This window comes from Hyalella azteca, unplaced genomic scaffold (genome assembly GCF_000764305.2).
Source record: "Hyalella azteca isolate HAZT.00-mixed unplaced genomic scaffold, Hazt_2.0.2 contig422, whole genome shotgun sequence".
Lineage (NCBI taxonomy): Eukaryota > Metazoa > Arthropoda > Malacostraca > Amphipoda > Hyalellidae > Hyalella > Hyalella azteca.
In genome coordinates this window covers 256199-273793 of record NW_025930774.1, presented here as the reverse complement: position 1 = coordinate 273793, position 17595 = coordinate 256199, and the positions used below count along the sequence as shown (strand labels likewise).

Here is a 17595-nt window from a genome sequence, read left to right as displayed (position 1 = left end):
CAGATCTCTGAAATTACTACTGAAACAGCGCCTGACCATTCTATACAAACCCATAATTTATTTGTATACTCATTGTAGGTATGCAGATACCCATTGTAGGTGCACGTCCTCATTAGGTACACATTCCCACTGTAACATTTGTGTATTATTATTGTGTAGTGTGTATAATTCCCACTGTAAGTGAACAATCATATTGTTTGCATTTATACTAGTTTCATGTACAGAAGTTCATGGTGTGTGTAAGCAGTCATTGTATGCACCCGTTCCCCTAGGTTCCCCTGGAAATACCTCTTAGAAATAAGGTTCCCCTTAGAATATTTTCACTGGGAACCTTATTTCTAACAGTTATTTCTAACAGTAGAAATAACTGTTAGAAATAAGATCCCAAGTGAAAATATTTTAAGGGGAACCTTATTTCTAAGAGTTATTTCCAGGGGAACCTAGGGATAACTGTTAGTCTATCTATAACTCCTGGTGGCGTATGGGTGCAGATGTCCCGCGGTAACGGCGTGGTCGGGGAGGTGAATGGGTGCCTGAGCAGCGTGTGTGGGGCTCCCCCAGGCTGCTGGACGGTGGGCCTCTACAACGCCACCGCCAAGTACCTCACCGCCGAGACCTTCGGATACAAGATAAATGCTAATGGTTCGTTACTACAAGATAAATGCTAATGGTTCGTTCCTTCTGTCAACTTAGCAGTTTTTTTATATAAACCAGGATTATTTAGCAGCCTTCGGATACAAGATAAATGCTAATGGTTCGTTCCTTCTGTCAACTTAGTAGTGTTTTACTAATGGTTTGTTACTTCTGTCAACTTAGCAGTCCTTTATATAAACCAGGATTACTTAGCAGTATATATAGGTGGTGGTTACTTATCAACAGGAGTAAGGTCCACATAGTTCGTTACTTATCTCGAGTTGGTACTACTGGACTGAGATTATTTAAAAGTATAGGTGGTGGCTACTTTCTACCATGCAGGAGTTAGCTGCCAAGGGTTTGCTACTTCTGTCTACCTAGCATTCGCTTAACGGGACCAGATTATTTAGTAGTATAGGTGGATTAGGTGGTGGTTACTTATTATCAGAAGTTAGATGCTAATGGTTCGTTACCTGTGTCGAATTTCCATTGTTTACCTTAATGGCCTACAAACTTTGCACTTTTTACAAATTTATCAAGCCATGATGAGCGTTGACGTCTCTAGGTTACTCAACCCTACCTAGTTAAGAAGGATCGACGGTTAATCTCGTATAAATTAAATTATAATTGTACACGATTTATAACTAATTGAAGGGCAGTTTGACAAACACGAGTAGGTGCAGCGCTTGCCATTATTGCAATTAGAATTCTTAAGCTCGCTTCGAACGTGCACTTGCATTGCTAAAAATTGTTTATGGGTGACGAAAACGTAGCATGATGGCTTACAACCCAGACTAGAATATGTCAGTGTTCCAGCAGATCTTGATGACTTGTATCCAGGGATAGAATATCATGGCTTATGCCAATTTTCGTACGATATTAATAAATATTACGAATACGTTCGATGCCCAGGCGTGTCACTGAAGAAGAAGCAGCTGTGGTTGCTGGAGCCTGCCGAACGCGACCTGATCTGCTTCAAGTCGCATCTCGACAAGTACCTCTCCGTCGACCAGGTGTGTCCTCTGGGGCTGTTCCCTGACATTGTGCGCAACAGTTTATTTGTTCCCTGACAATTTATTTGTTCCCTGACAATTTATTTGTTCCCTGACAATTTATTTGTTCCCCGACAATTTATTTGTTCCCCGACAATTTATTTGTTCCCTGACAATTTATTTGTTCCCTGACAATTTATTTGTTCCCTGACAATTTATTTGTTCCCTGACAATTTATTAGTTCCCTGACAATTTATTTGTTCCCTGACAATTTGTTTGCTTGCTTGGGCAGTTTTTTTTAAACGTAACGAAAAAGCCTCCGCCCCAAAAACCCTCGTGAAAAAGTGATGCATGTCCTTAACCATCATACATTCTTTTCAATCTACCCTTTCTCCTCTGTATTTGTACTTCCCCACAGGATGGGCAAGAACACCTGCCAATACCTGCCACTCTGGTATTGGCTGGTGTCGGGTAAGTTCAAAGTATTGATCTACGTTTTTTTCACTATACCTCGATGCACACTACTTTCTCATTTTTCATTATTCAATCCCCCCCCTCACCCATTCAGTATGGCAACGTGATGTGCGAGGCTGACGAGCGCGACGAGTCCTGCTTGTTCGAAGTGTCGGTGACTGACGATGAGTTCGGACGCTGGGCCATCCGCAACATTAGCCGCGGCTACTACCTCGGTGCCGCCGGCGACAAGCTTGTGTGCAGCGCTAAGCTCCCCACCGACGCTGAGCTCTGGACCGTGCATTTGGCAGCTCGGCCTCAGGTCAGTAACGTCACTAACGTGCATCTGGCAGCGGGGCCTCAGGTCAGGAACAACGTGCATCTGGCAGCGTGGAGTTAGGTCAGGAACAACGTGCATCTGGCAGCGCGGTCTCAGATCTGTAACGTGCATCTGACAGCCCGGCCTCAGGTCTGTAATGTGCATTTGACTGCCCGGCCTCAGGTCAGTAACGTGCATCTGGCAGCGTGGTCTCAGGTCAGAAACAACGTGCATCTGGCAGCCCGGCCTCAGGTCAGAAACAACGTGCATCTGGCAGCGCGGTCTCAGATCTGTAACGTGCATCTGGCAGCGCGGTCACAGATCTGTAATGTGCATCTGGCAGCGCGGTCTCAGATCTGTAACGTGCATCTGGCAACGTGGTTTCAGATCTGTAACGTGCATCTGGCAGCCCGGCCTTAGGTCTGTAATGTGCATTTGACTGCCCGGCCTCAGGTCAGTAACGTGCATCTGGCAGCGTGGTCTCAGGTCAGAAACAACGTGCATCTGGCAGCGCGGTCTCAGATCTGTAACGTGCATCTGGCAACGCGGTCTCAGACCTGTAACGTGCATCTGGCAACGCGGAGTCAGGTCTGTAACGTGCATCTGGCAGCGCGGCCTTGGGTCTATAACGTGGTGTGGCAGCGTGATATCAGGTCTGTAACATGCATCTGGCAGCGCGCTCACAGATCAATAACGTGCATCTGGCAGCGCGGCCTCAGGTTTGTAATGTGCATCTGGCCAACTAACACCGGATTCTTCAACGTGCGCTCTTCATTCGAAAAATCAATCCTGTGAATTGAATATCTAGACTATTTTAACAATGAGTAGCACGTTTGTTACTCATACGGATGTTTTTCACCGTAACTGCTAGCTAATAATATGCATAAATAATTCATATCATATGGGATGTCCAGGTGAACCTGCGTTCTCTTGGACGCAAGCGGTACGCCCACTTGTCCGAGGCTGGCGATGAGGTTCAGTTCGACGCGAACGTTCCGTGGGGGGAAGACACGCTCTTCACGCTCGAGTACAGAGACGAGAAGTACGCCATTCACACGTGCAACAACATGTACCTCTACAAAGACGGCAAACTCAAGAAAGAGTGCACGCGTGACAGTCTTTTCTGCATCGAGTACCACCACGGCAGTCTGGCGCTCAGAGACTATCAGGTGACATGGCACTTTTTTGTTCTGTAATTTTCACGATGAGATTCTTCTGTTGGTTGATGATATTTTTAGTATTATCCGTCTTCTTTTGTTGAACAATGTTGACGAATTATATATACGGATTAAACCGGATTAAACATATATGGATTATATTATCGGCGTCTCCAAGTTTGAGCAAACCAAGCAGCAGAGAATGTTGCAAATATTTCGAAATGCATGCGATTTTGTTCAAATTTCTTTACGTTCGTTATTTTCGAATGAAAAGTGAAAATCTATTTCAATATTGGAGGTGAAAATCTAGTAATTAGACGTTACCTCGTCTTACCTGATAATTTAACATTATAGCTCCAACTTGTATGTTGCTTGCACTAGATGAACGCTCTTACCGCTGTCGTTAATGTCCCACACCCACACACTTTGACGTCCTCATAAACATTATCCTCCTATTCACCCCTCGCACCCTAAACCCACTAAACCCCCCCATCACCCAGGGGCACTACCTGTCCCCCATCGGGTGTCCTTAATACCGCCGTCTGTACCACCGTCCCCCATGTTCACGCCCCACGCCCTAAACCCACTAAATCCCCCCTTCACCCAGGGGCACTACCTGTCCCCCATCGGGTGTCTGTACCACCGTCCCCCATGTTCACGCCCGCACCCTAAACCCACTTAACCCCCCCGTTCACCCAGGGGCACTACCTGTCCCCCATCGGGTGTCTTTACCGCCGTCCCCCTCTTCACCCCCCGCACCCTAAACCCACTAAGCCCCTCCTTCACCCAGGGGCACTACCTGTCCCCCATCGGGTCCCGCGCGGTGCTCAAGTCCCGCTCCAACACCGTCACCAAGGACGAGCTGTTCGCTCTCGAGGACTCCCTCCCTCAGGCCTCCTTCGTGGCGCTCCTCAACCAGCGTTACGTCTCCGTCAAGCAGGGTAGACGAGCCTACTGGCCTAGTTACATTTAATTGCCAAGTATTTTTTTTAGTCAAGCTAAAACCAAGCTATTTTTTTTTATATACAGGAAATATTTGACAATTTTTTTTGAGTCAAGGTAAACCTAAGTTATTTATGTTTTTTTTGTCGAATACAGGAAATTGTTCAAAATTTTCTCACTAAAATATTTACGTACGCTTAATAACATTTATGAAAATCTCATTTAAGAGTTAAAATTTTATTTGTATTTTTCTCAACTCATTGGTTTATTACATTTATTGAATGCCTTATTAAAATTAAAATATGTTGATTGCTACTGTATTTTTTAATAATTTAGTCTCGAATGTTCCTTCAATTTACAATACTATAAAATTCTTCGATCTGGGCAGCCGGTACCAAATATAGTGGAACGTATAATGATTTTCTGCCCTGTATTTGATTTACAAACTATCTTGCCTCTAACTAACCGAATTATCTGCGAACTTCTAGTTTACTAATGCAGTCTATGACAATTCATTTAAAATAACACTTCAGTACGTTAAATAAGGCATGCTGTACATTGATACGTCATTATCTCACGCAGTTAGTGTACTGTACAATGGCTGGACAGTATCGCAATCAGTATCATGTATACCAGCACTGCAGCATATCAGTCAGTACTATATACTAGTACACCAGTATATTGCAGTCAATGTCCTGTATACTTGTAGACCAGTATATGTCCGTGTACTGCACACTACTGCACCAGTATATCAGTCAGTGTACTGCACACTAGTGCGCCAGTATATCACAGTTAGTGTACTGCACACAAGCGCGCCAGTATATCACAGTCAGTGTACTGCACACTAGCGTGCCAGTATATCACAGTCAGTGTACTGCACACTACTGCACCAGTATATCACAGTCAGTGTACTGCACACTAGTGCACCAGTATTTTACAGTCAGTGTACTGCTCACTAGTACGCCAGTATATCACAGTCAGTGTACTGCACACTAGTGCGCCAGTATATCACAGTCAGTGTACTGCTCACTAGTGCGCCTGTATATCACAGTCAGTTTACTGCTCACTAGTACGCCAGTATATCACAGTCAGTGTACTGCTCACTAGTGCGCCTGTATATCACAGTCAGTGTACTGCTCACTAGTACGCCAGTATACCACAGTCAGTGTACTGCACACTAGTACGCCAGTATATCACAGTCAGTGTACTGCACACTAGTGCGCCAGTATATCACAGTCAGCGTACTGCTCACTAGTACGCCAGTATATCACAGTCAGTGTACTGCACACTAGTGCGCCTGTATATCACAGTCAGTGTACTGCACACTACTGCACCAGTATCCCACACATTATCCTGCACACGGGCGGGACAGGGGAGAGATGTTTAAAGTTTAATGGAGCGGGACTCGCTCAGTCTCATCAATAATGCAAAAGTGAATAAGAAGTTCCTTGTTGCCCGCATTGAAACGTCCGGGGGCGGCTGGTCCATGAATAAAGCGCGCTCTGAGTAATGAATATCAGACATTCACTATGCGTGTCAGCAGGGGATGGCCATGGGACGAATGTCGTGCAGTAAACCTTGACTTCTTTTTTGCTTACTGTCGACCATTGCTTACTGTCGTGATATCTGCTTATAACTGTACGAGTTCTTTATGTATGGCTCATTGCTTACCGTCAGATGCTTGCTTATAACTGTACGAGTTCTTTATATATAACCCATTGCTTACTGTCGCGATGCTTGCTTTTAACTGTACGAGTTCTTTATGACTCATCAAAACCATTTTGTTTCGATCATCCTCGAAAAGAAAAGATAAACTCGGCAGCAGCTTAATTTATTTTAATGGTTCCCCCTTCCAACTGAAAAACCAAGAAATATAAACCTACTACGTTACGTTTACTTCCTGAGAGTTGTGCTAAGGAATGTAGCGATCGAGCAGTAATGCAGAATGTATCAAAAGAAAAATAAGTACACAATGAAGTATATACTTCGTGACGAGTGCAACCCGAACTAATGCGTAGTGATCGCAATGTTTTCGGGCAAATTTAATAGTTCGTTGGCAGTTGTTAAGGTTGCATGTGACGTGATTCAGTTACTCACGACGACGCTCCCACGGCGTCTTGCTGAGGTATTGGGTGACCGCAACTGCTCTTGTTGATGCACGTTGCTAAACCATCGTATATACTCGTAGTTGTTATGTACGTGATCTTAATTATGCGGTTAATGAATAAAAAACGAGACAATCAAGCCCCACTGCGGGACATTCCCGCCATGGACAGTTACTTAAGAAAACAGGCATCATGCTTTAAAATCGGGATACTCGATCAGTGGATGATGAAAAGAAGCTCGTGTAATGGGACGAAGACTAGTCCATGGCGTGAGACTGCAATGATCTTGAAATGAAATAGGTATACAGTCTCTTTGATGAAAGTAGAACAGTCTCTAGAATGAAAGAACAGTCTCTGGAATGAAAGAACAGTCTCTGGAAAGAAAGAGGAACAGTCTCTTGATTGAAAGAAGAACAGTCTCTATAACTGTAGCCTGGGACTGCTACGTTCGAAACAAATACTAAGGATATCGAGGAATAAAAGAGGTACAGTCTGGAGTGAAATTCACTGGAATGAAAGAGAAACAGTTTCTGCATTATTGAATTGTGGAAACAACTAAACTGAAGAAGCGAGAAAATCTTTCACTGCGAACTCAAGGCGCGTTGGAAAATGAACGGCCAGTGTCCTCGTATCCAGGCGTTTCAAGGTTTCGAGTTGAAGAGCTGCGCTGGAAGCTTGGACGTCGGTATTTAACACTTCATATTTGGATGCTCCAACGTTTGCCTATGCTTCTTGTACCTAGCAGCCTGGCAACGAGCGTCAAGTTTATGCATCATCAGTGCCATTCGTATGGAAAGGCCTGGTCACGTGAGCAACTTTTTGTGGACAAAAGGCCTATGTTATACCGACGAATTTTGTTTCAGTTTATTCATATATTTACGTATGTGTTATAATTTTTTAAAGTTTTGGGTTGAAATTAGTATTTAACTTGGCATGTATAAGCGTGCAAGCTGCGTTCCAAAGATTAACACGCGTGAGTTAGAAGTCTAGTTTTATTATTGCGTGCTAGCTACTGATGCGCAGAACACGCGCTAGACGGCGACCGGCGCGCAACATATGGCCGCACCGCAGCCCGACCCAAATGCCGAGTGATCTGCTTTCCTACGTCGCGGTTGTTTAGCTTTGCTTTACTGATTTCTTATGCAAACGTTTTTGTTGACACCATCACTGATGTTCCGGGTGCTGCTGCTGGTGATGTTCGGAAGTTGTTACTGCCATTGTTGGTGTTCGGCAGTTGTTGCTGCTGCTGGTGTTGTTGTTCGGCTGTCATTTCATCTGCTGCTTGTGCATTTATATACTGTTTTTGTCTTTACTCACAGTGATTGTTATGGAACATTTCATTCTTTTTCTACCTTGATTCCTGTTTTTTTCTGTTCATGTGGTGATCTGGCAACAACCTCCCTGTTGTTGCCATTTTCTTTCCAGCTCTGTCCATCGAGACAGCTTTCATTGCATGAATTATTTTTTGCCACGTTAATTGCTGCAGCTGCAATAGCAAGAGTTGCTGCTTCATTTGCCACGTTAGTTGCTGCAGCTGCAATAGCAAGAGTTGCTGCTTCATTTGCCACGTTAGTTGCTGCAGCTGCAATAGCAAGAGTCATGCCGGCGGCAGATGGCTTGAGTGCGGGCGGCGCTCCCTAGCTCATCATCATCATGTCTCGCGTCGCTGTGTTCTGGCTGCAGTTAACGCTAATTATCTCATTAACGATGTGCCTTTTAATTTTAGTGACTCGAAGGCTCTTCTTTTCGAGACTTACTGTCCTCAGCTTAATAGCCACGGAGAGGTATTGAAAATTTCTGCATTTCAAATTCATATAATAGTCAGCATCGTTGTTAGAATCACCCGAAATTGGATATTGGATTCTCTCTGTATCATAAGAATCTCTGAAGTTGAATTTGAAGCGGCCACAATCATGGGAGTTTTATTTTTTGTAAGCTGCACTTGGTTCTACTTCGCTGCTTTCCGGCGGCAGTCTACGATAATTGTCCGCTAAGGGGACGAGTTTTCTATATTTGTGACCCTTTTTGTCGTCTGGATTGCAGCTTCACTTCCTGAAGGCTTTGGGTCCGTGATATGTAGGCGTACTTTCCATTTTAGTGTCGCCTTGGTTTGTTATGAACGCAGCTTGCTTTCTCTCGACTCTAGTAATACTTTTTTAGTACCTACGGTCTTTCTGTAGCCGTTGGCGTTTTCCATATGAGTTTGTTTTCTTCACGTCAGCTGTTGTTCGTAAAAATGAATTTTTTGTTTACATTTCGTATTGAGGCTAACGAGTTGGTGCCATCGAGAAATGCTTGTTATACTCCAGGCTTGTACTTTTGACGATGAAGCAACTGTTATTTTTTTCTGTCGTAGGTATTAAAGTCCAAATGGGCCTTCTGAAACAATTTCATGTCGTTGCCTTATTATTCTAAAATAATCATTATCTATTTCCAGCGGATGATTAAACGAATGATTTGATTAATAATCATTATATATTTCCAGCGAATGATTAAAATGAATGACTTGATTGATAATCATTATCTATTTCCAGCGGATGATTAAAACGAATGATTTAATTAATAATCATTATATATTTCCTGCGGATGATTAAAATGAATGACTTGGCTAATAATCATTTCATTATTTATTTCTAGCGGATGACTAAAATGAATGGTTTAATTAATAATCATATATCTGCAGCGGATGATTAAAATGAATGATTTGATTAATAATCATTGATGGACGGCGATGGTTTGGCTCTTTGCAGGCGTGGACGTGACGGCAAACCAGGAGGAAATTTCTGACCACGAGCGCTACCAGCTCGAGTACGACACCAGCACCGGCCGCTGGTTGGTACAACTACTTCTTGTATGCATAAACTGATATTTCCTATTGATTCCTTAAATGAATTAATTTCTTTTCAGGCATATTTTATGATTTAGCATTCATTTACCTTGCATTCATCATTATCCACTTAATATGTATGTCCAATATTGATCCTTGTTACTTTTTCGCCGAGTGCCTTTGCAATCTAAAATAATCTGCTTTTGCAATATTCTTTTATATTTTATCTTCAAATGGGCCCGCTGGTCTTCTTTCATTGTTAGCAACAATTAACGTTTTTGATAAAAATCAAAATTCATTTTATTCGTTATTTCTTCACAAATTTAATTCATGTCTTTCTAAATGAATCTGGAATTTTGTGTATTTAATCAAGACTAAAAAATATTTTATCTTCTTGCGAATAAAAAAAAACATTATTCAGAAACTCTAACAATTTTGTACGGATTCAAGAACGTTTATTAACAAAACTCATTGATACCAAAATTCCAAGAACGTTTCTTCAAAAAACTCATTGATACCAAAATTCCAAGAACGTTTCTTCAAAAAAACTCATTGATACCAAAATTCCAAGAACGTTTTTTCACAAAACTCATTGATACCAAAATTTCAAGAACGTTTCTTCACAAAAATCATCGATATCAAAATTGACCTCGCCCCCAGGTACGTGCGCACGATGCAGGACAAGTACTGGACCCTGGAGTCCGGCGGGGGCATCCAGGCGAACGCTGCCAAGCCGACCTCGAACGCTCTCTTCGACCTGCAGTGGCAGGCGGATGGCTCGGTCGCCTTCAGGGCAAACAACGGCAAGTTCATCGCCAGCAAGAAGAGCGGACACCTCTACGCTAATGCCGACACGCCCGACGACGAAAGCGCACGCTTCTACTTCTACCTCATCAACAGGTGGAGTCGCGTAGTCAATTCTCGCTTAAGTACAAGTAGCAATCTGTTTCTCTCCTGTGATTGGTGAATTTTTTTACTAGAGAAGCCGTCAGTGATTGACTGACGGAGTTTCTAACTCTTAACTATTTTTAATAGTACGGCTATGGTAATTAGGGATTCGGGTTAGGTTAAGTAGGATGCAGAATAGGTCAACGGGTGGAGTAAGCCGACACGCTTGACGGTGAGAGCGCGCATTTGTACAATTTCATCTACAGGTAGTGCAGTGGCATCTAATTAGTTGTCTGATCACTTTAGCAATCGGTAGAGCTGCACTAGAGCACCGGCATCTAGTCAGTTATGTCACAACTTCAGCAATATATGGGAGGTATGAAGGTAAAAGAAGAACTTGTGGGAATTAATTTCACTAGATCACAAGCCGGTCGAGAAAAGGGGTCAACACCTCATAAAATAACACTGTGATAACTCGTGGTACGGTCCCGTCAGGCTGATCGGCTTGCACGCGTAAACAAATCACCCGCACCGCTTTCTCCCAGTTGTAGGACGGATGCGTTGTTTTAAAAATTTGCAGTGCCTTGTCGTATGTTGTAAACTGGTTACAGTGTGGGGTTGGAATTTAAATTTTAATGCAGTTGTGTTTAACTGCTCACAGGCAAGTGCTGGTGCTGAAGTGTGACCAAGGATTCGTTGGGTTCCGCGCTAACAGCAACAAGCTGGAGTGCAACAAGGCGTCATATGACACCATCACCGTGGAGCGCAGCGAGAACGGACAGGTCTTCTTCAAAAGTAAGTGCAAACTTTGTGTGGTTTATTTTAGAATCGTTTATGATTTTTCAACGATTACTGGCCTTGATGACAAAGATCTCAAATGCCTTCTTAATTCTACCGCATATTTCGTAAAACCACACCTTGAAATATATTTTTAAAATAATAATTTCGCATTTGATGACTATTTCTCAATATTATGCAAGGGAAGTAATGAGGTTCCAAATTTTACTTTCGCTTTTTATTGCCAGGCCAGACCGGTGGCGGGTACTGGACGGCTGGTAGCGATGGTTTGACGGCAGACTCGCCGGTCCCTGAAGGCTTCCACATGGAGTTGCGGGAGGGCAACCGCATGGCGATCAAGAACACCAGCGGCCAGTACCTCCAGACCGAGAAAAATGGCGGGTTTAAACTCGGCGACAACGACCCCACCCGTGCCACACTCTGGGAGTTCTAAGAGGTGTTTTGCGATCGAGGTTCTAAGACCTACACGCGACATTCTATTGCATTGAGTTGGAATCAATTTCACCCGAATTCTGTTGTTTTGCAGTTTCAGAGTGACGCGTCTTGTCGGAATGTCAGTCTTTGGACGTTTGTAGAGTAATTGATAAGTTAAGAAAATGAACGCCGAGTTTGCGCAAAGAATGAAAGCGCCTTTGGAGGATACGGTTAATTCGTGTTATTTTCCAGTTCCAGGTTATAACCCACAATGTGCAGTTATTTACTAATGATCGTATCAATTATTTGAGGACTGCGTCTTGTGGCATTTTTTAAAGTTCTTGTTTTTAGTGGTACCTAATTCTGAACGTTTGTGGCTGTACCCTATTAGTTGCGTTACTTGTGGTTCTTCCGATAATTAAAATATTGCTTGTAATGAGATTTTCATTTACGGTACCAGAGCTATTGGAAAAGATGCATTTACGTACCTAAGTATAAATGAACTTAGATGATTTGACACGCATAATAGATTTGTTACAAAATTCACGAGTCGAATTCTCTGCCTTGAGTTTCTTCCATGACTAATTGCGGCAGCATAATTGCTGTATGAAACGTAATTTTACGATAAGACATCGCAATAATGAATTTGTGTTAAGCTCATCGAATTAATTGGCAGTCGAATTAAAGTGACGCGCATAGTGTGCGCCCGTCCTAACCTCTTTCTGTCCGTCCTCTGTTGTCATTCGGTCTTGAATCAGGAAGCTCAATTAAGTATTACGTGTAATCTTTGTACTACGTGATTAATACTCTATCATATCTGTTCTCAATTAAAAATTATAGTACGAATACTTCTTCCAAGATTGGAGAAAAAATCGCGAAATCGATGTCGTTACTGTGGGCATATCGCTGCATTCAAAAATGATGAATTTTTGCTCATCAACTGATGCCAATGTTGTTTCGTCTTGTTATTAACATTCTTTTCATCATTTAATTAAAGGCACTAGCGTTTAAGACTTTCACCCTAACGTCAATATTGGTCTTTTAATTGTGCGAAGAAAGTAACTGAACAGCGCCCTCATGTAGACTTGAACATGTATGTTCCTCTCAATTTTGTAAGCTTTGTGCTGGAATTTAGACCACAAGGTTAATTCCAGGGACTGCGTCGATATTTCATTGCCGAATTTGTAGAAGTTTTTTACTCTCTAGCTTAACTTTAAGGCTATTATCTTCTAGGAATCTTTATCAGCTCATTTTACTATCATAGTCAAATTTAGATAAGAAATTGAGCTGCCATGCAACCTTGTACTTATTATACTCTTTTAGTATATTAGTTCTCTATTGAGTTATTACCGAGTGTTGTCCCACTAAGCTCTATTTTTATATAATTTGTTGATATAATGAATCTCTTTGCTTCAACACAAGTTGGCAATTCGTACTCTCTCTCATTGCGGGATTCCCTTATTTACTACAATTTTATACGTTACGCTTTCCTGAGATCCTCGCAGCCTTTTTTTAGGAATATGGTCAAATACATGTTCAATTTTTCATCAAGTCTTTATATCCTCGAACTTCAAGTCATGTTGAACGTGCATTGAAAAGACCAGCAAATGTCTACTTTTCCACTTGACACGGGAATTATTTGTGCAATAATTTGTGAATTAATAAAAACTGACTTCATTCCTTCATTAATCGCATCGCAAAAATGAAAATGGATATGACACCTTGTTTCAAAGAATAATTTTCAGAAAGATAGTTGGTTTCATGAAACGAGTATTATTAATTTAAATTTTTTGTAGCAAAAGCCAGTTCAAGATAAAGTGAAGAATCACAAGAAGAGTTCATTACATATACATCACAGAAATATGCAGGATGGAAACCAAATACTTGTAGATACATATAAATGAGAATCATGCGAAGTAGCAGCAACTCGCGTTTAGAATGTACAGATATAATTATAACTTAATATCATGTGCTCAACGTAAGTTTACCAATATCAGCTGGTTTAAAAACAGACGCTATACCTACCTAACGTAGAACTTAAATTAAAACAAAACACTTCGTTATTGAATTATAGTAACATTTGAGAGATTAATAGTGGTCTCTTACTCGATGTGCTTTAATGATAAGGACATATTGCACAACCTTCAAACAAAGGGCATATATAACTAAATTGATACCTTCTAAATTTTAGTTAACATACGAAAATTAAAGGGTATGACAGCTTCATATAATACTCAGAAACCTGTTGGTATTATGAGTCATCCTCAAGTCACAAGTTTAATACTTACATTTGTTCACACATTGTTTATCAAGGAATAAGTTTAGAACTTGAGTAATACTACTTAATTTAGTGGAACTGATGAAACAAACAAATGCAGCAGTGAAACTCAAGATAAAAGCATCATTATACATATGCCTTAAGTAATTGTTCATTGCAAGTCTCCATACTTGTAAAGTCAATCAAAAACATTAGAAAAGTCAAGATATTATGTGAAAACATGAGTAAAATTAAGCTGAAGTCAGGGTGATGCAGGGGAGATGTTAGAGATGATTTGATTTTTTTTCTCTTCAAAGTTGGACAATGTAGAAATTGAAAAAAAAAAATTAGTATGACATTAAACATATTATATAAAGATGAATAGAATGGATCATCAAAATAATTAAAACACTGCACAACCACAGGAACTCATATTGAGACCCTCTTTCCTGCTATTTCTTACAGCAATCTAAGCTCAGAAATTAGCCACAGATCTATGGACAACACGGCGAGGGACATTAAAAGAATTTAACGTCTTTTCTTCTTGTCATGTTTGCGCCTGTGGTGAGACTGATGTGATGGGTGAGATCGATGTGGTGTGTGTGGTGAGCCATGTTCAGAGCCATCATCATCACTTGAATCTCCCTCCTGAAACAAACAAATTTCTTACATGAGTTGTCTAATGGTTGCCAATGAAGAAACTTTGTTGCAGGTAAAAATCAACTGCCTGGTAACCAACTCCTGGTAATCAACTCCTGAATGTTGCTGTCTCTGAAAAGTGAAAACTTTATAACATTAATTTCATATGACATGATAGTTTAATAGTTTTATCTTAGAAAATTCTTACATTATCAAAAGATTATTTTATATGAAGGTAGTGAAATGGAATGGTAATATTTGTGATAACTGATTAGTATCATAGCAGCAATGAAATCACAAATATGAGGCAAAAATTCACTTACAGTGGCATATTTCTTCCTCTAGTGCACACAAGGAAAATACTGAAAAAGTGCTTAGAGAGTGTAAGCAGCCTAGTACTAAGCCTTAAGGTGCAAGTAAATACCAAATATGGTGCAGACATTTGACCCAAAAAGCCAAAATGAACCACTAAGAAACTGAGGTCTGAGATGTACAGCACTTGCGATGTACAGCACCACAGAGCTTCTTAATTATAATGGATAATAAACTCAAGTTATGTTCAAAAGAGTATAAACTTTAAATTTTTTCTTAAACTATTGGGTATTGATCCATAGCACTTGATGCATTAATTTATAAATATATTTTTTTGGTCCACAGCATCAATTGAAGAAACAGGATTCAGGAAATATTATAGAAATATTTCTCATAACTTCACAAGCACAGCAAATTTACCACTCTATTCAAACCCTCCACATCTTCTGCCTAGCTATCAACCTATGTTAAGTCTTAAGAGAGCCTAGAGAGGAAACTAATTTGGAATAGAATTTAGAAGCCTGCAATGACTATGAAATTAGGATTTACCCAGAGATTTTTTAGAATCAGTTCATTTTTAATTACCTCATGAGCAAAATTTCCATATGCATTTGTGGATTACCTTATCAGTCACAAGTTTTGAAATATTCTCTATTTTTATCCAGTATTACCAGATAGTAGTTTTCAAATTAATACTTACTCGTTTTTCATTCTTGCTGGGAACGAACACTACAGCTGCTATACACATCATCTGGAAAATAGCTCCAAGGAACAAGCCATACTTCAAAACTTCATCCATCAACGTTGTTTCAGTCAATGAAGGATCCACTATAGCCATTTTTACGAGCGATTATTAACTATTCTAAGTTAATCAACCAACAGTACATCATACAAGCCAGTAGCCACCAATATTTATTGTTTACCTTCGGGCTATCTTGTTTCACCCTAAAAATATAAATTACCCTGAAAGAAGGACAATAAAATTAAGAAACTTTTGAGCTTCGTTGAGTTTTCGACTTACTTTACAAAAATTATTTAAAAGAGAAAATTATAGTCGTTCTCCTTATAAATATACTTTCAGCTTGGACTAATAAATATTCATTTTAGACTTGTGTTGGCATGCATTCATGACGCCGTACTGTACGGCACTGCTGTTGACTGTAGTCGAACAGAAGAAGCGTTGGGTGTCTCTGATTGGTCGCTGCAGGTTTTGACATTTGGATTTGTTTTTAGTGCCAGTGCTGTTTGCTATCAAAATGGTGAGTTATATTTTATCATTACTAAGTGTTCAAATTTCTCAAGTTATACTAATTCGATGTAAATTTTCAAGAGTTGTGAATTATCCTTGCCAAAGCTCTAAGTTCTTACTGATATTTGAGGTCCTTACATATATATATATAGGGTGAAGTGTGAACCGGTGAGGGTGGTAGACTGGGCCTGGTAGTAGCGTAGTACTACCTATATAATAATAAAATAATAGCGGTTTCAGCGTTTATTAGGCCGTAGGCCTGTCGCCGATTCTTAACAGCACAGAACATTCACAGCATTTTGCAGTCTCGAACTCGCAACTCGATGCTACAATTTTGCTGTGCTAAACCGCCCGGCCTCCTTGCCGATTCTGACCAGAAACTGGCGCACAGTGCTAGGATCAAACTCGCGCCTCTCTCTGCCAGTCTTGGTACTCTGAACTTTAACCACTGTTCCACCCTGCCCAGTACTAGTAAAGTCAAGTGCCTCGTAGCGGTCGTAGGCTCGTGCTTGAACTTGAGCATCAATGAATGGCCTCTGCCCTCTGGCAACTGGCAGTGTGCCAGTGAGGCCTGAGGGTAGACTTTCTAGATGTACGGTAATATTTATTATATATTCAAAATCAATCTAACCAAGTAACTTGCTTGATTTGGATATGTCAGTTTTGTAGTATAGGTACCTACTACCTAGAATGTTTAGGAAAAGTATGAAAATGCTTATGTATAATCATCTTATGTATGAAAATGCTGGTATCCATGATACTTTTAACTTTACTGGTCTACTTTTAGGACTTAAAAATGAACTTGAGTAAGAGTCTAAAATGTCTCTGCTTTCACTAGGGACAAAAATATCTACTCTCTAGTCTCTACTATTCTTGCTTTGCTGTGACTGGATCTTTTAAGTCATGAATTAAAGAATTTTCAACAGACAGACAGATAAAATGCAATCAATGTTAATTGCTATTTTATAAATGTGCGTCCTTTTTTTTAATCCAAATGGAAATGAGCACAGAGTGGAAATCTAAGATTAGAGGTTCACTTAAAAAAAAGCGTTCCGCCTTGAAAAAAAAAACGTTCCAGGCAAGTGGCAACTAGAAACAGGTTTGCAGGTCGTCAGAAATCGGCCTCGGCATGAACGTTACGTCAGGCAACACAGAGAAAATCCCAATATTGTTAATTGTGCACGTCACTCACAGATAAGCAAGAGGGTATTATTGCAGATTAAGTACATCCAAAAAAAATGGTGTTTTTTTTTTTAAATTATATGTTTTTTGGGGTGTAGATTACGAATCTGAAATCCATTTTTGGCGGTCGGCATCGGAAATTTTTAATGGAACCTGTTCCTAACTGGACCTAACCTGCGAGGTTTCGTTGATTGGCTAGGTTTTTTCGGCCGCCGGACGGACTCCAAACATAGAAAAAAACTATTGGCTAGGTTTTCCGGCCGCCGGACGGACTCCTAACATAGAAAAAACCTAGCCGATCAACGAAAACCTCGCAGGTTAGGTCCAGTTAGGAACAGGTTCCATTAAAAATTTCCGATGCCGACCGCCAAAAACGGATAGATGTGTATAAGAGACAGGCATAGGGCCAAGTGAACTCCGGCTTAACC

At 40.8% G+C, this 17595-nt stretch overlaps 2 protein-coding genes across 3 annotated transcripts in view; one reads left to right on the top strand and one right to left on the bottom strand.

The window, feature by feature from the left end:
* LOC108666723 (protein singed-like) overlaps positions 1–13075 on the top strand; it is a 35693-nt gene extending 22618 nt beyond the window's left edge. For both annotated transcript variants that reach the window (XM_018153639.2, XM_018153638.2), the window contains exons 2-10: positions 492–642; positions 1546–1646; positions 2194–2400; positions 3312–3566; positions 4345–4495; positions 9352–9433; positions 10089–10328; positions 10978–11111; positions 11342–13075. In XM_018153639.2, the coding sequence (XP_018009128.1) occupies positions 492–642; positions 1546–1646; positions 2194–2400; positions 3312–3566; positions 4345–4495; positions 9352–9433; positions 10089–10328; positions 10978–11111; positions 11342–11547 (1527 nt within the window). In that variant the 3' untranslated portion in view covers positions 11548–13075. The remainder of the gene's footprint in view (positions 1–491; positions 643–1545; positions 1647–2193; positions 2401–3311; positions 3567–4344; positions 4496–9351; positions 9434–10088; positions 10329–10977; positions 11112–11341) is intronic.
* Positions 13076–14179: 1104 nt separating this feature from the next.
* On the bottom strand, positions 14180–15632 carry LOC108666724 (protein MANBAL-like). The gene is made up of 2 exons (XM_047879830.1): positions 15437–15632; positions 14180–14433 (listed from the first exon to the last, which is right to left on the bottom strand). Exons 1-2 carry the CDS (start codon positions 15572–15574, stop codon positions 14314–14316), a joined length of 258 nt encoding a protein of 85 aa, XP_047735786.1. The 5' UTR covers positions 15575–15632; the 3' UTR covers positions 14180–14313.
* Between the last annotated feature and the right edge of the window lie 1963 nt (positions 15633–17595).